The following is a 23,869-nucleotide window of genomic DNA, read 5'->3' on the forward strand; positions in this document are numbered from 1 at the left end:
AGATGGCAGAACTGTTGCCTGTGTTACTGTTGTCAGACGATTCACAGGTTTAAAACAATACTATTGTGACCTATTACTGAAAACATAGAACATTATTCGTTACTTGGCAGAAGTGCCGAAGATATTTTGTAAAGCTTTGCTCATATTAAACGATAAATACTAATGCAAATGCTCCCAGGTAGTAACTAGTTATTTTTGATATGCTCGGAAGGCGATGTCTTTGTGCTGAATTGACACACAAGTAACACGCTAAAGTGATAGTCATTTTGTGTTGTTTCAACACCTCATATTTTACAGTGCATAATCAAAGAACTTAGCTTAATTACTCTTTATTTCCCATCACAGGATTCAAAGATCTGAATTTTAGGAATAAAACGTACCTCATCATTAAGGAAGAAATTATTAAAATTAAAAAAAAAAAAAAATCTATATCAACAGAAGGGAACGAGGAATAAAGATATTAGAGAGTTAAAATATATTTACAATAAAAATATTAATGATGCTTTCCTACTTCTAGCAAATTAGTTGTGATAATGGTCATGTAGCCGATTTGGTGAAAGTAGGATTACACCCTAATAACCTCATGAAAAGCGTATCACATTTCTTATGATTTGCTTTTCTTTTGTTATGTATATTTTGAATTACTGACCACTTATTGTAAGTATTAAAAATAAAATTTATTACATCAACAAACACAAGTTTTGAGAAAGAAGCTGAAAACTGTTAAATCAGTACACTTTCTTTTACTATATATATACAGGGTGAGTCAAAATAAGGGTTACAAGCCAATATCTCGCGAACTATACATCAAGTAAGAAAAATATTAAGAGTCAATGTACAATACAGAGGGACCTTAAAGATGAGTCAAATACGAGGTCCGCCACCCCTTTGGGGGGAGGGGAGTATACGTGAAATTTTCAAATAGGAACATAGGTCGAGTGATACCTCGTTCGAAAGAGCTTGGAAAATTGAACAATTTTTGTAGGAAACAATTTTTGATATGAGGCACCGTTTTCAAGATGGTCCCCAAAATGGTCCTGTATTAGATAAAATTTCAAGTACTTATAAATCAGAAACGGTTGAGTACAAAATGATGAACAAAAAATAAAAAGGAAAAAGCCATAGGCAACGTGGAATAGTGTTGTCATGGTGTCCCCAAGGCGCCCATCATGGGGCCCCAGGACCAACTTGAAAATTTCAAATGGGAATACAGGTCGAGTGATACCTTGTTTGATAGATCGTGGAAAACCAAACAGCTTTGTACGAAATTTGTTTTGATTTCAGGCAAGCCTGTTTCAAAATATCAAAAATTGTTCAATTTTCCAAGCTCTTTCGAACGAGGTATCACTCGACCTATGTTCTCATTTGAAAATTTCACATATACTCCCTTCTCCCCCGGAATGGGGGGCGGGGGAACCTCGTATTTGACTCGTCTTTAAGGCTTCTCTGTATTGTACATTGACTCTTAATATTTTTCTTACTTGATGTATAGTTCGCGAGATATTGGCTTTTAACCCTTATTTTCACTCACCCTGTATATATATATATATATATATATATATATATATAAACGGCGATGTTACTATTGTCATTAGATTAAGAATTAAACTGTTATTGCAATTACATACTTTTACTACACTCTTTAATATTAGCATGAATATACTGCTTCTTACCAAGGACCAAATTTCACCACCTTTAGCGTGGAGGATAACGTACAAGTAACTGAAGGTAAAGTGATTCTCATACAGAATTAAACATACGCAATTGTGTGGTTTATATGAAACCGAAGAAGGATTAACTCTGTATTTTCTGATCACTGCTGTTACATACCTTGATATTATTTCTATATCTGAAGACGTCGTTGTTTCGAGTTCATCCCCTGACGTTTGTCCACTGGTTTGTTCAGACTCCACTTTCACCATATCCGACCGACTGTTGTACAAGAAAGAACAAAAAGAAGTCACTAAGAAAAGTGGAAAAAATACGGCAAAGGAAAACACTGTGTACATATATCTAAAAAAATTTTTTTTTTTTTTTTTACAAAAAATATGATACTTCTCTCTTTTGAAAATGAAATGAAATGAAATCTTTTTAATTTAACGTCCCATGGTTATGCCCTTTAGGCACTGTAAGACGGATAACAAACGGAAATGAATGATTGTAAAATTAAATTTCCGTGCTCTCCCACTGGAAATCAAACGTGGGATCAGGTACAACCAAGCCACATCCACTAGCCCAGTGGTTCTCAAACTTTCCAATAACGTGGACCCCTGTTCATTCGGAAAGTGATCTGCGGATCCCCTTGCAATGCTATCTGAAATTTCACACGATATTAAAAATATATATAGTGAATTAGAATTACCACTGACAAGAAAGAGAACAAGAAAAATAATGCAATAAGTAATTTATCCTGTAGATACATGATTGTTTCCTACTGAATATTGGAAACACGATTGATACATGATTCTTTCAATTCAAAATGCAGTAACTTTCAAGACTGAGAATCAATGTCTTTTTTTTCTTTTTTTTTTTTTTTTTCAAGGAAATCCACGTGCTAAACAATTCTCAAAAGTGGGGGTATTAATGTAAGGAATGAAATTCTTTGCGTTTTCAATAATTGCATTGGAATCTGGAATAAGTTCTGTCACCATCAATCTTAGGCCCGATTTCACATTAAGAAAATTTCGTTTTAAGGTTTTAATACTACAAAGAGATCCGCTCACATAAATAAGTGGTAGGGAAAGGCATCAAATGTTGCAATGTCTTTTTAGACAACTCTTCATACTCACAGCGCACAGGCAACCATAAGCTACAAAGTTCATTTTCTTTGAAAACATTTTTCCATGAAGTATCTCAGGATATTCCAATAACTGTTCTTGTTCTGTGTTAGGGAGATTGATACCTTGTATGTCATGGATTTCTACATTAGTGAAAGGATTTTCAATCCAACCTTTACCAGGTTGTGAGGCAGAGAAATATTCTCGACAACTTGCAGCTAATGCTTTCAAGTATCCTATAAAGTGTTTTGTGCATTATAGCAGAATTTTTTTCACCTGAAGAATCAATTAAATCCTTGAGCACTGGAAATGATGAATAGTTATTGTTTTGTTTTGTCCTGCCCACAGCTGCAGTTTCTTAATCTTAAAAATAGTTCTTGCGTAACAGTTCTGAGTTCCATTTTATTATAATACATTTTAATTTTTAGGCGTCGCGGACCTCCTGGCTAGGTCTCACGGACCCTACTTTGAGAACCACTGCTAGCCACTAGAGCAGCATTAAATAATCATTTAATTATTTTCATTAATATTCCACCTCCTTAAGCTTACAGAACACAATTGTGAGACGTACAACTAAAAATGTCATTCCTTTTTTTATTTTCCTAAAGTATAAATCCAACTCAATTAAATCTACAAACAAAAGTCTTTAAAAACACAAGTCTTACAATATTAAAATCTCATATTATACATCTTAGTGACACTCTTTTTATGATGCTAACGTCTTTTATATTCAATCCCTATTTAGTGATATAATTCTTTTTAAGGGAAAAAAATCCCAAGCAATTCATACCGTAGTAGGCTACTACGAAAATTTCATTTGAATTTATACCTATATTCACATTGTAATATCCAGTACATGGCTCTGTTTACTAACACCCAACACGTATTTATATTTATGAGCACTAACCTTTTTTTTTTTTTTTTAACTACAAATTACTACATTTACAAATAGGAACTCTGGCAACACCACTGGTTATGCAACGATGAAATGCTACTAATTCCAGCACCACACTGGAGTAGTTATAAAACCAGGAAGACCTCGACTACTACTATCAGTTTTTGGCTAGTCACTTCCACTCCTTTAGCTTGCTTGGAGCTCTAGGAGCTACCTAACCCAAAGCCTTTAGCTTGCTTAGAGCTCTAGGCCTTCTTTTTTTTTACCCACTTAGTTTGCTCAAAACTCTGTCGGAATCTTTTAACTTCAACCACCCAACTTGCGTTGTGGTTTGTGGCTTTTAAATTCTCCTTTGCTTCGGTGGAGAATTAATAATTTTAAATCTACTCTACCTAGCTTACTCAGAGCTCTGTAGAGATCTTCCCTAGACTGCTCGGGCCTTGGGGGGAATGTTTCCTTTTATCTAATATTAATAAACCATTTACACTAAAGTGATTTTATATTACAGCATTTATAATAAAATTCAGTAATAAAGAAACGTTTCCGTGCTCTACCTATATCTGTATAAGTAAAACCTTACAATATATATTCTAATGAAACTTTCACGAGATCCGGGTTTAATGCCAATCGGGAGCTGTAGGTCCACGTCTTACACATCTTCGGTGCTGAAAGGGACGCTAAACCCCGATTCAACCAATCTTATGATATCTGCAGTATAGTCTTTCAGCAATAAACACTAAAATTTACGTTGACTTCTATTCAGTAATGGAATAATAATTGCCAATTAATAGATCGCTTCTGAACGATTTGATATCTGGAGACTTTTCATTTTAGATAATGCAAAAGTCAAATAATTTTAATTATATTGGCTGTGACACCTGGTCTCACTTACCTTTCAGAGGATATCGGTGATTGTTCTCTTACAGTTTCCTTCTCATCTTCCTTTTCCATCATAGCGTCAGCTAACATGGTTCTTACGTAAGAGCTCGTATTTAGAACACCTGATTCACTGGAATTTTGACTCTCGGCACTCGACACTTCTTTCACCATTACTTCACTTCGTTTTCCAGTTACGTCACTTAAGTCACTTACATTAACAGACACTAGGCTGGAACTATCCGTTGCTTCGGATTGTGTTTCTACTGCAATAGGATCGGTTTCTTTGTCAGAAGGCATTACAGTGTCGGAACTACTTTCCATAAGCTCGGTACCGCCACTATCAAGCATTGTTCTATCCGAAAGGGAGCCTTCGGATTCTATACACTTCACGACCGGAAGAGTTTTTGATTCTCCTTCAGTTCCAAGTTTTACAACTTCTATTTCGGATTTAGGTTCCATAATAGTGGTGGTTGTGGTGCTTGAAGCCGAAGTTGAACTGTGCATACTTTCTGCATAACTTGCTTCTTCTTCAGGTATAACTTCAACACTTTCTGGAGACACTTTTTCTACACTATCACCTTCCGCTGAATCAATGGACGCTAAGTCCAACGATTTTGAGCCTTCTTCACTGGCAGGAGTAACTGGCGCTGAGGAAAAAATGCTTGTAGTCTGCCCTTCATGGTATTTACTAAGAGCGCTTTGAAGTTCTGCACTTAACGTAGACGCTACACGAGCAACAAGAGTATGCTCAGGGTCAGTGGGAGAGGTATACGATGAAGACGCCCGACTACTGCCGAGCACTTCAACGGAACTGGGAGATGTTAAACTTTCAGGAATAACTTCAACGGACTCTGGGGAACTGTGACTATGGCTAATAACCTCTTTGGAGGCAACTTCTCCCGATTGCATACTAATTTGAAGACACGTTTTCTTAATTGCAGCTTCAGATGCGGACCGAAGCATATCTGATTCGGGTGACGAGCTGGCACTAGATCCTAATATCTCTACACTTTCGGAAGATTTTCTTTCGCTACCTTCTTCCGGGCTATCTGTGGAATGTATGGAAAGTCTAGCACCAGGATTGAACTGAGAATTAGTAACTGGCACATTGTGTACGATGTCCATTTGAGTATGGCATGCACTATCACTCGGTTGCAACAATAACGTCCGAGCACTAGTTTCATCTTGTTTATTAATAGTTTGTTCAAAATCTACGCTCTCTATTGCACGGTCTTCTTGACTTTCACTCATCGCCTGTGACTTGCTGTCACTTCCAGTTTCTGACGCATGCACGCTTTCCCTTTCACTATCAATGTTTCCAACCACGAGTTTGCTTCTGTTGAAACCATCTACCTCACTAGAATCATCAAACAAGCTGTCCTCCTCGCTGCCTTCTTTCAAACGAAGAAGGGCCTCTGTATCCCCATCTATGTTGATCTCACCCCAATTCCAGTCCTGACCCTTCGACAGCACCGGCGCTTGCGAGTCTCCACTAAGGAACAACGAGGAATTATCAGACTTTTTGGGCTGACTTGAGACTGGCTGGCTGGAACCTTCAACTTCTGAACCACTTCCATCTGAAACAAAAAATACAGAATGTGCAATTATGATTAAAAAAAAAATTGTCTCCTCTTAACCCAATGGTTCTCAACCGATGTTTCGCGACACATTAGTGTGTCACGCAGTCCCGTAAGATGTGTGGCGAAATTTTAGAATTTAAAAATCATGAAGAATTTAATAATAATTAATTAAAATCGAGGCAGACTGTACCAGTCAACACCTCCAACGGTAGCCATAATGATCACTGCTATATAAAGTCATTTTAAAAACTAACTATTGGTTTCACTATTATAATAGATACTATAATTATTTATAATAAAAATATCAAACAAGTGTGTCGTCACTCAAAAAAGTTGAGAGGTTGAAAAAGTTCGAGCCCACATGCAAACAAACATTCACTGGAATAAATATTTTTTTGTCGTATGCACTAGGTAAGTGGTTCCCAACCTCTCTGACCGAAGACACACTTTATTGAACACCCATGAAATCGCAATGCACTTGTTTGCTTTTTTCTTTTCTTTTTTTTTTTTATTTTTATTAAAAGCAAGTTCTAATAGTGCAAGATTAAAAGTTTCTATAAAGTAGTTATTTTATAAAATACTAAGCACTGTTAGTCCCTGTGGAAGCGTTGCCTGGTGAAGTCTGTCTCAAAATTTACTTTAGTTGATTATTAAATGTTTCACAATTTTTTAAATTCTAAACTTTCGCGATACATCTATGGGACTGCTCGATACACCAGTAATGTCGCGACACACCGGGTAGGAACCACCGCACTAGACTGCAAATTACAAAAACAATTAATATACAAAGACAAGGTATTTGTTATTTCTTCCAAAGAAAAGAAAGACTAAGCTGTTCAAAAAAGTAAACCTCTCCTTAACCATGCTCCATTACTGTTAATAAAAGACTAAACTCAACCCTTGCCTTATGTTTGTTTTGTTCCTGTTATATAAAGTACTAAAAGTTGAGCACAATTTGCCTTCTTAAATCCTTATTGCAAGCCTTCATATCAAAACAATGTATCAAAATCTACGTATTTTGTACGTGGATGTGCAAATTCTTGCTAAACAAAACTACTGTTTAAAAGACACACATGAATTGTTAACAAAGTTTATTTCTCTGAATACATTGGGCTACTCTTTTAGATAATTTAGCAAATATATAAATACTGTTTGTTTCAGATAAAATTTCCAGGCTTATAAATCACAATCGGTTGGAGATAAAAGGATGGAACAAAAAGTGAGATTGGAAAATGTTAGAGGTTGCATCAAATGAAGGCAAGGAACCTTTACCATGGGCCCCACAGGCCTCTCCTATAATGGGGCCCCGGGGACTATCCAAAGATTTTAAACGATAATGTATGTAATTTGATACATCATTGAAGAGATCGTGGAACAAGAATTTTAGGAATGATCCCAATTAATGCATCAAAAGATTGCGATCTGGGCCAATAATTAGTTTTTCGATCAGGGGCCACAAAATTTGTGAACGGCCCCTAGATCGAGTTTTCGTATTTATTAAGGAATAAGCACATCATACTGAGTTAAGTGATAGTTTGGATTTAGCTACACTATATATGTAGTTCTCCAGATATATGGTGTACAAGAAAATTTTTGATTGAAATATATTGGATCTTTTGAAGCATTTTTGGATCAAGGGGCTACAAAATTTTCGAACGGCCCCTAAATCGAGTTTTTTTTTTTTTTTTTTTTTTTTTAACGGAATAAGCACATCATATACTGTTAAGCGATAGTTTGGGTTTGGCTACACTATATGTAATTCTCCAGATATAAGGCCTACAAGAACATTTTTATTGAAATATATTGGATCTTTTGATCCACAAAAAAGTAACTTCTGTCAGAAAGGGTTTTTTTTTTTTTTTTTTTTTTTTTTAGAGGGAGGGGGAAAGTTTACGAAATAGCACCTTTTAACTATAAGTTTTATCTGACTGCACGAATTGACAACAATGAAATAGTGGTAATTTCGTAAGCGATACCCTACAATGAAAACTTCTTCCTAAAAAAAAGGCTTGTTTTTCTATTATCCTTTCAATGGTGTATCAAATTACATACACTATCATTTAGAATTTTTACGTAACCTCCCGGGGACTCATGGTAAAGGGCCCCGTGTGGTAAGCAGAGAGCTCCGTTTGATGTGGCTTCTAACTTTTTCCTATCACACTTTTTTGTCTCATCCTGTTATCTCACGCCATGTGTGATTTATAAGCACTAGAAGTTTTATCTGAAATACCCGGTATCATTGTAAACAAATTTTGCTGAAAATAAAACCAGCTTACCATCTTCAGAGCGAGACTTGGGATTTTCGAAAAATGACCCAGTAAAAGAACCCCAGATACTTGTGCTTAAGGAGGTAACTTTAGCTGATGGTTTGTGATCCGTAGGAGTTGAAGCTGGTGTTGGGGGAAGATGAGTGCCCGGCTGATCTTCAGACAAGCTATCACCTTTAGATAACTTACTCGTCGATTTCAGTCCCCAAGCAGCGAAAAAACTATCAGTATCCTCCTCAGGTGAGACTGAAATGTGTATATATATATATATGAAGGTTACAATCAAAGATTTATCACTTCGTAACATTGTAAAGTATTTTGTGACATGTCCGGAAAGTAATGATATTGGTATTACTGATGGATATTTAACATTCGTTTTCAGTACCTAGGCTTCATGAGACGCAACCTACTGTGTTAAATGGGACTCGACCCATTACTCGGATCTGTATCCGAGGCACGCATGCCCATAGACTCATACCATTACTCGGATTTGTATCCGAGGCACGCATGCCCATAGACTCATACCATTATTCGGATTTGTATCCGAGGCACGCATGCCCATAGACTCATACCATTACTCGGATTTGTATCCGAGGCACGCATGCCCATAGACTCATACCATTACTCGGATTTGTATCCGAGGCACGCATGCCCATAGACTCATACCATTACTCGGATTTGTATCCGAGGCATGCATGCCCATGGACTCGAATTATTACTCGGATCTGTATCCGAGACACGCATGCCCATCAAGAATCGAACACGGAAGCATGCGCTTTAGCCACTTGGCCACAAAGGAATACTACGAAGGCATTACTATAGTACTTCAATGTACAATTACAAATCAGATAGTAGCCCTGCCCACTGGTCACCTTTGGTACAAGGAGTACAGGATCCAATTCCAGGTGGTGAAAATTTCACATTATGGTGGTTCGGATTTCCTCTTTAACTGTAGGTCCACAGCTCAGATAGCCCCAGTGTTGACAGAGACGGTAAACTCCAATCCGCCAGGAAAATCAGGTAGCATACTAGAAGAAAGAGGAGTTTTTCTCCGACCTTATAGATTATACACATTAATGGTCCCCAGCAATTAAATGCCTCTCCTTCCCGTTAAGTCTGTTGCTGACCATAAGCCTGTCAAGAAGATAATTATTTATACATATATGGTTATTCTGTATGCACTGATCGTAGAACTATTTTTGAACCAGTGTGAAAACAGTTTCTTCCGTCATCATCATTGTCAAACAATTTCTAGACTTGCTGTTTCTTAAGGTGAAGAAACAAGCAAAAAAAAAATCATTGATGCAAGCCGTGAATAATATACTCCAATACTTTCCATTTGAAACTGCAAAGCAAAAAAAAAGATAAACATTGGCCATACAGGAACTGGTATTGTCGTTAACATGTAATTTCTTCTTGCTAACATATTTTTTCTTATTATTTTCTGAACAGTTTACTAAAAATCATGGAGCTAATAGTTCCGTCAAGAAACTTGAAACAATCAACCGGACGCCGTTCATGTTCGAAAATACAGTAATCTTCATTTTCAGATACGTTGATCGGAATTCTTTTTACTTTATGAGACTACATGTACCACTATACCAATGACTCCGCCTATAGGACAGATCAATGCTTAAGACCAGCCACCAATAATTTTCCGGACATGTCTCGTATTTATATTTTAGTTTATAATATTAAATTCGCTTTTGCCTTTTTTCCTACGGAACTACTCGATATTAGTATCAATTTTATTGTTAATATAAAATTATTTTACGTTGAATGGATTATGTGTACCAAATGCAGAGGAAAATTAAAACTAAAAATTATGCTAATGGAGTATGTTAAAAGTAAATTTAATCCCTTTTGGTTGTATATAGCAAACAATAATTTCTTATTTTAAATATATATAATGTTTCACAGATAGATTTGTGATATTAATCACTTTAATAGGGTGGAAACTGCCACATTAATAATAATACCAAGAATATGAAATTATTATAATTTATTATCGCACTATTTTCTTCTTTGTTACTTCGTTATTGCTCTTAAATACAACAAATTCACTGAACATTTTTTGTACATGCACGTATTTAGTTTAGGGTTTCCACTTGTTTTATTATCCCATCAAACTTACCCCCGAATTTCTCCAAATATTTCTTGCATGTTAAAATGTTCTATTGGATATACAGAATCGAAGTAGACTATAAACTTTATCATCATTAGATATGATGAAAAAAAAAGTGAAATGTATGAAGTACACACAACCCCATTACGATGGGGTCTTTCCTACCTTCTTATGTCAAGAAGTGATATGGTAAAGCTAATAGTCTACTTCCATTAAACTAGGTTGTGTTCTTGTATTCTTACTACACTTATTATTGTAAGTTATTTTCCATGCTTGCTTCGGGACTCCGCGGTTTCAACTGTATTACGTGTTTTATTTTAACTATTTGCTGCGCCTAAGCCATCGGCCCGCTGCACTATAGGCTAAAATTAAGTTTAATTAATTAATTCTATGGTCTATGGAACCCGGAGGTTCACAAAAGCTCTCTCCACTGACTTCTTCAGTCCTTAGCCAACTGGATCCAGTCTCTACTTTGGATTCCTATTTCTGTGAGATTCATCTTAATATCATCCTTCTATCTGCGCCTAGGTCTTTCTAGTGGACGTTTTCCAATCGGATTTCCAATTAAAACTTCGAAAGCGTTCTTATTTTCTTTCATTCTGGCTACATGATCTGTTCACCGAAGCCTCCTAAACTTGATTACCTAACAATGTTTGATATCGTGCTTAATTAAAAGCTTTAATTCTTAACATTTAACTTTTTTTCATTTTCTTAAGTTTGCCCAACAACGAACATGGGGTTACATATATATTATTGCTCAAATCTAAATAATGGTTACGGATCTCGTCCTAATAATGAACAGGTGAGCATATTCATGTTCAGTATAATCATTGTTAATTTTGAAATAAACACAGTTTAAAGTGGAATCCAAACTACCGTATTAGGTTCAAATTCCAATGCCCCCACCAAGAACAGACTGCGAGACACCTGCACTCCAAAAACACGCACTAGCCACTAAACATGCAGGGGAGGGTCATAATGATACCTCACTCGACTAGAGACATTAGTTAGTCATAAAAAGTAATAAAAACTATCCATTCATAACGGTTTCAAATCAATTAGTGGAGAGCAAAGATACTTAACGCCCAATAAGAAATTGAGAATTTTATCTTTATACAGATAGGAACAAAGGAGTCGCGAAGCAAGTATGGACAATTACGTACAAGAAAATATAAAAAAATATACACATAGACACTAAATAAAGGTACAGCGTATGAACTTTCGCTAGTTACTTCATCAAATAGAGGGGGAATAGAACTAAGAAGGAAGAAGTAATGAACAAAAAAGAGCTGTAAAATGTGCAGATGGGCGCCATACTGAAATGTAGGAGTACGTGATAGTGTTACAAGACTTAAAGTGGAAATAGAAAGAGTTTACTGGAGCAAAATAAGACTAATAGGACGGTGGGATTGGTTAGAGTGCAAGGGATATTAAAATATTAGGTTTATATGTTTATGATCAAGAAAAGTTTATATGTTTGTGGCCCATCATTTCGATAGTGAGTTCTTGGGAACCATAGGGTCTAGAAAGATGCCGTTTTCACTGATCGATTGCAAATTTCGTGTAGCTTATAAAACATGGCCATTATTTCTTTATTACATTTTTAGGAGTACATTGGAAGTGTTGAATTTTTTTAAAAAAGTAAAGCATCATATCCTACGAATTATACATTCTAACACCACATATTTGTATATAAGGGTTGTATATCTCTCAGACGTTCATTTCATGGCCAAATGATAATGAAAAACGAAGAATAACCATTTCTCCAGTATTCTGCCCAATGAACATGATATATCACTGACATTATAATTAATTATGTATGTAATATATTTGCTTATTACATAGTGTATTCAAGAAGAAAGAAAACACTGATCATACATGAATTAGAAACTCCAACCGGAAGTAGGCTCAAATCTTGCAAACGGTGATATTGAAAAAAATAATCGAAAAAATCTCCCCTTCATAGCACCCCTTGCCGATTTTTACAAAGAGGTCTTTCACTTGTGTCTGTAAAGGGACATGTACAGATATTGTGAGGAATGACAAGGAGATTCATGTTCATTTGTGAATGACGCGCTGTGTAGAGAGCGCAGGTTTAGCTAGTATTCAGAAACAAGGAATTGAGAAATAAAAGTATAAATTAATGAAGAAATTAATAAATAATATAAATAAACATAAATTAATGAAGAACTTAACAAATAATAAAGTGAATATAATTTATGAAGAACTGCTAACACAATATAATAAAACCAGTGCTTTTTTTCTGGTCGTACGCAGTACCGGCATTTTTCTTAGGATTTTTTTTTTAAATGCTATTTCTCTAGCCATTTTTTTTGTATTTATGATATGATGCTTTAAATTCAAATCAATTTGAAGATGAGAACAAGAACATACTATACTATAATACTATTAACAGAAATTGCTAATTTCAATCACTTCTTTAAATATTGACGCTTGCCTTAGCAGCCAATCAGAACGCATAGAAAAAAAAAACACATATTCATGGTGAGTACAAGCGCCTTATTTTCCAGAGAGAAAGCACTGCTTAAAAAACAGAAGTATTTACTATCAAATTTATTAGTCTTTCGCAGTTTTAAAATGCCATACTCATTCATTTACAATAAACTTCAAATAATTACCTTTATTTTGATATACTGGTCTTAATTCATCTTCCTTTATATCCAATGCTTTGTCTATTGTTTTCTGTGCTTCTTTTAAGGCTGATTTCGCAAGATTCGCAAATCCTGTAGCATCAAACCAGCTCATGGCTTGCTTCTTCCAAATATCCTGTAAAAAAATAAAGTTTATATTTAATCTTGCTTTGATTATTTTTATTTTAAGAAGCGTTAGTACAGTACTTATTTCATTTTTTCTTAAAATCAATAAAACAACATGACACTTACTTTACTGTGTATTGAGAGCGGTGATTACATTTAGAGAGATATACAAGTAAAAAAAAAGCTAGTAGTCACCGGAAACCAAAGTATTGCTTTAAGTAGCACTTTCGGGACTCCCGATTTCAATCATCAATTTAAAACAGTTCGAAGTGAAATTAAAACACGGAAAAGAAATACAAATGGTATAAAAGAAAAAATATTTATCCACATTTCTTTTCCGTGTTTTAAATTCACTTCGAACTCTTTTAATATGATAATTGCAATCGGGATTTCCGAAAGCGCTACTTAAAGCAATACTTTCGTTTCCGGTGACTACTAGCTTTTTTACTTATATTTTTTTTCTATGACACATACTACTTCAAAAATCTCTGCTATATCCGTTGGTTTATTCAAAAGTTATAAAATTACAGCGAATTCACCCTTAGAAAGACAGTGATGTAAACAAAACATTAACACGTGTACCTCTGTGTCATATAGTGACTGGAAGCTACTTTGGGAACAATGTGGTTCTGATACACGTTCACCAATTAACGAAACTCCAAGAGTCGAAAATTAGTGATAGCTGAAATATGAACAGTCTTACATCATATCACGTTGAAACTTCAATCAGTTACAGTGTGTGCTGACACCTTTGTCGACGGAGACATACACGAAGGTTTCTGCCTTCCTGTGGAAGCTTTATGAACGAAAAGGCGTAATGAACAAGTGTTCTTAAAAAAATACGATGAATAGTTTGTAAATTTTAATACTGTCTTAATTTGTTGTTCTTCCTGTGAGTACAGATTGTAATGAACTTCCTACTAACTCTGCCAGATGCAAAATTAAAAAAAAAAAAAAGCCGTGAGACATGAATTTTTTTTTTCTATCATAGATAACATTACTGTGCTGGTGGGCTTTAAAAAAAAAAAAAAAAAAAAAAAAAAAAAAAAAAACTTGTAAAGAAAAATGTGATACGAGTAATGTTACTAATATTTCCTACACTTGTGTCTCCTGAAATTGAAAATGTCATCCCATCTGTGGTCAACATTTCCTTTGTTCAGGTTTTGGGGTTTTCGGTTCTAATGAAAAATATTTCAAACACAATCCTGTCGATGTCGGAAGAAGACTGATTAAATGCGTTTCTGTTTTAAACATTATCAAAGACTGTTAGGATAGGAAAATGGTAAAAAGTGCTCACAAATAAGACACAAATTGTGGCGTTGTGATGAGAGATAATCTGTCCAAATAAGTATGATGATTAAGATAGAGATTTTGAAGATGTATGGTAGTTTATAAGTATAGAGATTATGAAGATAAGTTTATTTTGTGATTGATAATTATGTGGAAGATTATAAATGTAAGAAATACGATTAAGATTAAGAGAGCTGTAAAGTCTGGGAGTTTCTGAATGATATTGATTTATGAGATACAGAAGATAGACAAGGTGCAGATAAAGAATAAAGGCTAAGAAAAGATTTCAGTTGTGTATTTTAAACAGTTCTTACAAAGATACAGAATGCAACTGAAAGTATGTAAAGTTCAAGATAGAAGTTCGACCTTTTTTTCTAAACCAGTATCTCAAAAAAGACTCCAAAACTATTCAAGGTGAAATTAATCGGTGAAAAGACTAATTTAAACGCACTAAAGAAAAAGATAACTTACCATTACACACATTTAGATAAGAGTACATAAAATAACATTCAAACATTAACACGGATTAAAAATCTTATTGCTTTTAATTTGGTGCTGAGAATGCTGTTAACCCTAGAAAGCTAACATGTTCCAAAAGTTACGTTAAGGCTAACGTATCATCAAATTTACGACTGGTTACAAAAAACTAACTATCTTTTTACGAAATGGAACTTAAATGATTACAATCAGTAAGAATACATAGTAGTGAACATTTTCGTAGCAAATTTGGTTGTTCAAATCTCTTCCGTGCCGTGCAGTAGACACAGCATTTCCCACGATTTTCTCCGTAGATCGGATTGTTGCAGCGGCAGCGATACAGTGACGTCATCCTCCTCTTCGCTGAAGAGCAGATCCCACAAATTGTGCGAGGCTGGTTTTGGGGTTGAACAACATTCTTTTCTAGCACCGGTATTTTCAGGATATCAGCAATGGACTGCCGGAGTTTTCCGTGGCAAATTTCAATATTGAACCCACGGCTCAATAAGAATATTGCTTATTTTTATAGTGAATTTTCATCTGGAAAGAGGTTTCTAACCCATTTTCACCACGTTGTGGACATAAATGAGGTAGACATTAACAATAGGTAACATTTTTTTAAAAAGTAAAATCAGGAAGGCCAGGGGTTTCATGAATGGCATTTCTAACAGCCTAGCCTCTATTTCCAGCATGAATTGGCTTGTCTGTCCAACGATGTCAATTTTTTCCTCTAAGGTTTACTTTATCAGCAATTACCAAATATGGATCTGATGTAGTCCTAGCTTTGTTGTAAGGAAAATACTGGTTAGATAAATCAGTGGTGCTGGTGCTGGGTTCGTATAATCACAGAAAAATTAAGAGGCTCTTGCGAAATATCTGAGGTCGGTACAGGAGCTATTTTATTCTTTGCTAAAGGTGCTTCTTTATCCGAACTTTAAACTTGCGTCAGTTCTTGCTCTGTAGATCTATAGTCGGGATCAGGATCAGAGTCGTAGCGGTTTATAACAATATCATGTTCCACACATCTTGTTCATCATCAGAACTAATATCCTGGTCCGAAATATCACTCATTCTCATTTAGGCATTTTAAAATGAGGTTACTGTCATCAATACTCTTCAGATTTTTTTTTTTTTTTTTTTACCTTAACTTCAATGAAAACTATAAAATAAAACCAACATTTAAACTAAAATGTAACTGTAAGTCAACCGTAAAAGTTAATAGAAATAGATAATCAAAAATCCAAGCGTTATTCCTAACATATCGTAAATCTTACGAGCGACTAACGATTTCAAATACAAGGAGAGCCAAAAACTGAGCAACTGACTGACAATACAGGTGTAGTGAAAAACGGAACTCAGCGGGTGAATCCTTTGTTGGCGGTCATGGGAATTGAACATCGAAATAGTACAACTCGCTCGTAAAATTTACATGTTAGCTTTCTCGAGTTAATGTTTTAAGAAGCCTGATCCCCCCCCCCCCTTCCTTGGAGTCCCTCGTCTGTTCATTAATTCTCAGTTATTTCGTGATGCAAAGTCATATTTCAGTTATTCATTATATAGGAGCATGAAAGGATGATTTAAATTAACAAAAAATTGGTTACTCACTAATAAATCCTCCCGTGCGAAAACTAAATACTCTCCAAACATATTAGAACAACGAACTAGTTCCGTCTTTAGTGGTAAGGTAGCAAGGATAAAAATGGATGAGAGAATGGGGGATTATTTTGTTGATCCATTCAATAGGTCATCTATCTTGCTTAACGTGAATGTGACTCCTAATATATAGGTCAAACGAAACACAATATTAACACCCGAATTAAAGAACACATTAGACAATTAAAAAAAAAAAAAAAAAGTCACAAGAAAAGGAGATGTCGAATTGTCGCTTCACTTAAAACAACATACACACAATATAAAACAGATTAAGGTATAGGCTCAGGAAAAAGAAAAGAAAAAAGAAAGGAAAAGAAAAACAGGAAATTAAAGGATCATTCTTTATTCATAAATATAAACCAGCTTTAAATCTAGATGTTGGCAACACTGGTAGAACCTGGTTACCTACTTTTGATGTATTTTTTAGATCTGGCAATAGTGGCGAAATATAGACATCGCGCTTCCTTAAACTCAGTTCATTCTTTCACTGTGCTCTGCTCGTGTGTTTTTTTTAGCACCTATCTCTTATGATAAATTTATCTGGTAGTATATATTCCTTTTTCAACACTATTTTTCTATCATCCATTTCTATCCTTGTTATCTTACCACTGAAGACGGAACTATAGTGCTTGCAAAATGTCTTGAGCCGTGGCAAAAATGTAAACTAAAGCTCATCTGCTACATACCCACGCGTTGAACCAATAAGAGTTCAGCTGTTGCTAAGCGAGAGAGCCTTAACGAAAGGGAGTGGAATTCCTTCAGCCGATAGCAGCGCTTGGAATGGTAGACTAGGTATCAAGTCAATGCGGTATATCTTTAGCTTGTTGTTCCGATACGTTTGGAGAGTATTTTGCCTTCCCACGGGAGGATTTATTGGTAAGTAATCAATTTTTTGTTAATTCATATTTCAGTTATATATATATTCTATAGTATCGATCACCAATTAGGGTAACTGATTTCCTATCTTCCACTGTGCAGAGTTAATACTAACTGCAGACACGCCCTTAAATTAAACTGTCCATCACCTAATAAACAGTTAATATTTAGGAGAAAGTTAAGTTAAATATCGCATTGTGCACATCGCATAATATACGAAAGAATTACATATCCACTGACTGTAGATTTCTACATGCACAAAATCTTCAGTTATGAACTGAAACTTCTGTATAATTAGAATATACTATGTTAAAACAATATTATATGTTAATGAGTTGTTTTTGAGTTTATCGTCCCGTTCAGCAGCGAGGCTATATGAGACGTGGACCTACTGATTAACGTGGAATCCGAACCACCTGAGCTCCCGCCGGGAATCGAACCCGGGTCTCCCGCGCCAAAGGCGCGTACGCTAACCGCTTAGCTACGGAGGAGCTCAAGATTATATATTAAGGACAGCAATTCTCAGGAATACGTAGGATCGCTTTGGATATTAAGGACCTGCTCAAGACCACAACTAAGTGGTTGGAATTATTACAGTAAGAAAAATTGGCGAGTATATATATTCTTTGATTTAGCCATTTTATTCTTCCGCAAAGCATTTATCACGGAAATAAGCCTTCCGCTAATTTTTAATGGTTTTTCATTTCAGTGTTGGATATATTACATGCACACAGTCGTCATTTAGAGTTTTTAACAACTATTACTTCTTCAACACCCAAACATTCATACGCTTCTACGCTGTGTCACGATAAGGTTAGTACGGTTCAATTAATGATTGTTTCTTTCTTTTCTTTAATTTTTCAATAAATATAATTAAGCGTTTGCAACGAAGACGTCTGATTCATATGATGTTGGTAGTAATTTGGGCATTCTGCGGTGAGTTTTTGATTAGCAAAAATATAATTCACTTTGATTAGTACTTTCTATAATTATAAAATGATTTTTTTTCTAACCCCACGGAATACAATTGTAGTAGTAATGCACAGGATCGAAATGAAAATTTTCTCAATACATGTGTTTTTGTTTACATCGTAGTGCTCTAAGTGTGGATACAGTACACTACATACGTACTAAGTTGATACAACAGACTAACACTACGGTACGTACAGAGAACCATAGCCCTCTGAGAATTATCGACGTACGTTGTATAGACTAGTGTTTCTCAAAGTATGGGTCGCAGGCCGTTTTCTTGTGGGTCGTGATAAGTTTCTCCTTTTAATTATGAAAATTTTATTTTGATGCAGAAACATGTGTCGCGAAGTACTATTCAGAAAATGAAAATTGGAAGCGTTTGTTAATGAGGTGAAGAGTACGTGGTTACTCGGAGCCCTGCCCTGTTGTACAGTCAGTAGAGATGCTGGGTTAGGGTGGAAAGATAGTGAGGGAGTCACAATCTGTCACAGGGTAGGGCATTGCGTCGGGAGTGGTGTTAGCTCTGTGTTACCTTTCTATGGAAACACTTTAACCCACTTTGCACATGCGTACAATTTTATATGATACAGTTATTGAGAGAGAAATTTACATTACACTTGCTGGATCGTCACCGAATTATATTCTCGTACTGACAAGGTCACTATATTGTAAAACTTTGTCCCATATAGGTATAGGTAGACCGTTTATAAAAAGAGTGTCCGAAATCGACTCCCACTACCGACTTTTATTATAAAATTTCTCACTACAAAAGTACTTTTACAAAATAGTATACAGGTAATCTCTTCTAATTTACGTAGTCTTTGACCGTAAGGTCGCAGACAGGATCTCTACAGAGCCCCGAAGCAGGCTAAGCCAAGAGAAAGGATAGGCGTAGTCCCGAAGCAGACTAGCGGCCCTGGGGTTAGGTTACTTCTAATGTTCCGAAGCAAACAATAGGAGGGTCACCAGAAAACTGGTACAGAATTGCCGTGGTCCATCCAATTTATAGCATTCCTTTAGTGGCGGTGGCGCTGCTGCTCCGATGTCGTCTTCTGCTCCGTGGGAGGGGCTACAAGCAAGTGATTGTAGATCTGGTGTAAAAATCTTCTTGCCAAACCATGTGGTGGTGTTTGTAAACACTGGCGTGTGGAAATGTTTGTTCTCCACATCACGTGGGACATTACAAAATAGATAAATTTGCATTACAATTTAGTTTGAAAGTGAGATATTTACGCTGGAAGTAAAAGAAACCAACTAATTTTTTATTTATTGAAATTTAAGTATCGAGCTCTAGTACGTAACAATTGTGGTCGCTCGGGGTGTTCACAACGTCCCCAAATAAATTTCATGTTAATCACTCTTACGGACAGTTATTAAACGTACTGAAATCAGAGATATGATTCACGAAATTCAACTGTTTTGAACTACACCACCATTACGTAGAATGCCAATTTGTATTTGAATAAAAGTAAGTGGGCCACAAAATACTTTTTAATATTTAATGTGGGTCGCAGTAACAACAAGTTTCAGAATCACTGGTATAGACATTTCATGTCAATTCAAAACAATTTTCAAACTCTACCTTGTTTTGTCAGATTTTGATGAAATCTGATACAGTTTTTGGCATCACTGGAAAATAATACATTCCGATATTATAGGTTGATATGTGAACAGGTTTCGAAATTACAGGTCCCCAAAGTTCTCAAAATTTACCATAAATTGCGTAACATTTATTCAATTGGCATTTCCGACTTACTTAAAGGACTTAGGACGTTGGTTAAGGTGTCATTTTAAATCTTATGAACAAAGCTTTCTGATAGCAGGTAACTTAAATCTTATGAACAAAGCTTTCTGATAGCAGGTAACTATTTTTTTATCGAAAAATTCAAAAACTCTGAATCTGATGTTCTCAAAAACCCCATCTTGGAAATTTTCAAAAAACTGTATAAAAAATATCCGGACTGTTATGACGTATTCCCAAAGTTTTAATTTGGGATAAGCATGCAATCATTTGTAATAGCATTGGACGGTACCAGTAAGCTGAGTCATAGAAAATCCTGTCAAATGTGAAGTCAAGTCTCTGCTCCGACTTGATAACGCGAAAGGGCAGAATACAGCTATATCCGTCGCCGGTGCCATATACGGGTCAACAGTAATGAGTGTGAAGGTAAGGCAATGGTACTGTACTTTCCGATGTTACAGTCTGCAATTTTTCCACATGACTACGCCCACCAACAAATGGCTGCCCGTTCTGTTGAGACTATTTAAAAAATTCCGATGGTAAGTTTTTGATTATTGCCTGTAGTGATTTTTTTTTTTTTTTTTTTTTTTTTTTTTTTTTTTTTTTAAATCGAAAAAGGTAGCTAGCTTCGCAACGATAACATTGACGATTTCTACATAGTCTATGAAAGAAAGCCTGCGCCACAACGGTACCAAGAATGTTGATACGTCACAGGATCTTTTATTTTTATTTTTTCATTTATTTATTTATTTATTTTTGCATGCGTCAATAGTTACTACCATAGCTATTCCAGTTAGGAATAAATCTATATGGCATGTATTTATCATTTTAAGTAAACTATCGTAGAGCATCTAATATTAATTTTCAAGTTTTAATTACAAGAGATTGTATTGGGTTAGGTCAAAATATAACAATATGCTCAATTATGAATTAATAATAGTGAGAATATGGGCAATCATAAATGACAAATATTAGCTTCGGAGAATTTAATTGATGCGTAGACCAATTACATTAACAATTACTCATTTAATTATATTAATATTCGCCTCCTTTAGAATGTTGATATAAACGTTGGACGTAAAACAAGGAATTTTATTTCGGCATATGTCGGCCTTAGGGGTCCAACAATTTTTAACAAAAAAAGTTACTTTCTTTTTTTTTTTTAATATTGCCTAACTTTGGTTAACTAGGGTTTAGGTTCGGTTAGCTTTGTTATTTTAATGTACTTACCTTGACCTCTCTCTGTCCGACATACACCTTTTATTTCATTGTCTCTTTTTAATTCTAACAAATTCATGTTCTAACTATGACACAGGGAATTGAGAGAAATATTTTGACACATTCAATCTATAGTATATAGTTTGCGATTAAAATTCGTAAATGTAAAAACACGAAACAGAACCAAGACGACAAGACATTGAAGAGTTAGTTTCTGCAGATGTGTGCCAGACCTATTAAGTTTAGAAAAATTACAAAAGAAATAGTGTAGAACGTTTTCGGATATCACATCATTTTGTGATTTTCACTTTGGAGTATTTAAATTCAAAATCACTATTTTGCAACTTTTTCGTTCATGTGCACACCGTCGTTGACGTGCCTGCTCCATACGGACGCAATTTCACACGGATTCACCTGTTACTCCTCTACGTTGGGATAGTTAGATGCAATTCGTACTTTTGAGTGTCAACTTAGCACAGTTTAGTTGGTGTTTTCGCACTATAATTTTTACGGCGTATGTCCTTACCCTGTACTTATACCCATAAGAGTTAAGCCCTCCTTAAGTTAATCTGCATTAAGAGCACCCAATAGTGTACCATGAGTTTTTTACATTTCCTGGTCAAAGAAGTGCACATATATCGTGATTTCATACGTGACTCACATCTCCGGATACTAAGGCTAACGTCTGTTTAAAGTAAAAGATCTATTGTAAATTTTCGAAATTTGTGCCGGTATTCATCATCTGCGCCGTCACTTTCTCCCTTGCGCTCATGAATGTTGGCCTATTGATTTGTCACTTGATCCTTATTACATGAGTGTAACTAAAGTCTGTACTTTCTGTCTTTAATACATATATCTTACACAGATGATTAAGTAAATACGACACTGGCAATAAATTATGAAATTTTTTGTTTACATTATAATGTAAATACCCAAGTATCCATCTACAATAAACATTCTATTTCTTTTTCATTTACAAATCTTATTCAAACACAGAACATCGCATTAAAGAAATTAGTTCCATTACCTGCCATATAATTAAATTTAAATTATCTCAGAAATAAATTAATTCTTCTTGTATTAACCGAGTACCTAGATACTCCCCAATTGAGAAAAATGCTGACGTAGCTTACCTGCAGAAATCAAGAAGGCCAAATATAGGCCTGATTAAAATAAAGATGTTTGTTTTCCTAGTGTGAGAAAGGGTTGCATACAGGATAATTAATAAAACATACGAATAATTTTAAAAACATATTCAATCTCACAGAAAATCGAGGGTGCAGACTACCCCTACATTTCGGAAGTGACGGAAATTTTCTTGATCAATATGATGTCTTTTTTTAGCTCAAATGCACAGCAAATGAAGAAAGAGAACTTCAACCTGAAACTACGAGAATTACTCTTTTTTCTGAAACTTTAATGATTATTAGATAATTCGCCCCTTAAAAGCTTTGCTGAAATTAATCATTATATGACATACGTATTACGTAAATAAGTCTAGAATTCTGCCTATTCATTTTGTCTAATATGAGCTCTAGATTTGAATGATTTAATAAATTTTCCATTCAAAATAATTTAGAAAGAGGTATACTTTATGAAATTGAAAAAAATGTATATTATCACTATATATTTTACAGAGGATTATTCAACGAGCTGCCATTTTCATTGTCTATCACGTTAAGGGGTCCTTTCGCCATCCTGCCCCAGTGGCGCAATCGGTTAGCGCACGGTACTTATACGACAGTGGTCGTGAGCTATGCCGGGGTTGTGAGTTCGAGCCTCACCTGGGGCATCACTTTTTTTTTTCTTGCATGAAAATCATGCAAATTTAGAGAACGTCAATAATTATAAGAATAATTTATTTGAAAGTTTAATTTACGACTTGATATATTCTTATGTTGCAAAGTCTAGGCCCATGTCACAAGATGAAACAATGGTTGAAGCAGAAATTAATGATTTCAGGTTTTTTAAAATCTTTTTTAAAGATTTTTTTAAAAGCAAACCTACCAACCGTGATCCCAACCAGTATTACCGACTTGCTCAAAAAGGTACTCCGTAGCCGTACACTCACTGCAGTAGGGTGTTTTTTTTTTTTTTTCTGATTAAGATTTAGAACGCAGAAAATGTTCGAGTTTATGCTATTTTGGTTATTACCGAATTAGCACTCGTTTAGACAAGTTATTTTCTCATTACTAGTATCTTAGTGAGATATATAATCAGTAGCGGCTCGTAGTCTGTACAAGTACCGGTTGCAATGTTGCAATATCAAACGTATGTACGTACGCGCAAGTGTTCCCCTCCTCCAGCATTCTTGAGTCTTATCCAAGAAATATTCAGGAAAT

General features: G+C 35.2%; 1 protein-coding gene and 1 non-coding gene across 5 annotated transcripts in view; one reads left to right on the forward strand and one right to left on the reverse strand.

Annotated features, from left to right (window-relative positions):
- Tmf (TATA element modulatory factor) overlaps positions 1–22,854 on the reverse strand; it is an 88,330-nt gene extending 65,476 nt beyond the window's left edge. The window contains exons 1-5 of one of the 4 annotated variants that reach the window (XM_081750550.1): positions 22,661–22,854; positions 13,163–13,310; positions 8,408–8,644; positions 4,565–6,128; positions 1,831–1,932 (exon numbers count right to left, since the gene is read on the reverse strand). In XM_081750550.1, the coding sequence (XP_081606676.1) occupies positions 1,831–1,932; positions 4,565–6,128; positions 8,408–8,644; positions 13,163–13,289 (2,030 nt within the window). In that variant the 5' untranslated portion in view covers positions 13,290–13,310; positions 22,661–22,854. The other 3 variants (XM_081750552.1, XM_081750551.1, XM_081750553.1) reach the window with 3 other exon arrangements.
- A 373-nt stretch (positions 22,855–23,227) lies between these two features.
- TRNAI-UAU (transfer RNA isoleucine (anticodon UAU)) lies at positions 23,228–23,319 on the forward strand. Its single transcript is given in 2 exon segments — positions 23,228–23,265; positions 23,284–23,319. It is a non-coding gene; the product is annotated as a tRNA-Ile (tRNA).
- Positions 23,320–23,869: the final 550 nt, after the last annotated feature.

Source organism: Thermobia domestica, chromosome 3, assembly GCF_964235325.1.
Source record: "Thermobia domestica chromosome 3, izTheDome1.hap1.1, whole genome shotgun sequence".
NCBI classification, from domain to species: domain Eukaryota; kingdom Metazoa; phylum Arthropoda; class Insecta; order Zygentoma; family Lepismatidae; genus Thermobia; species Thermobia domestica.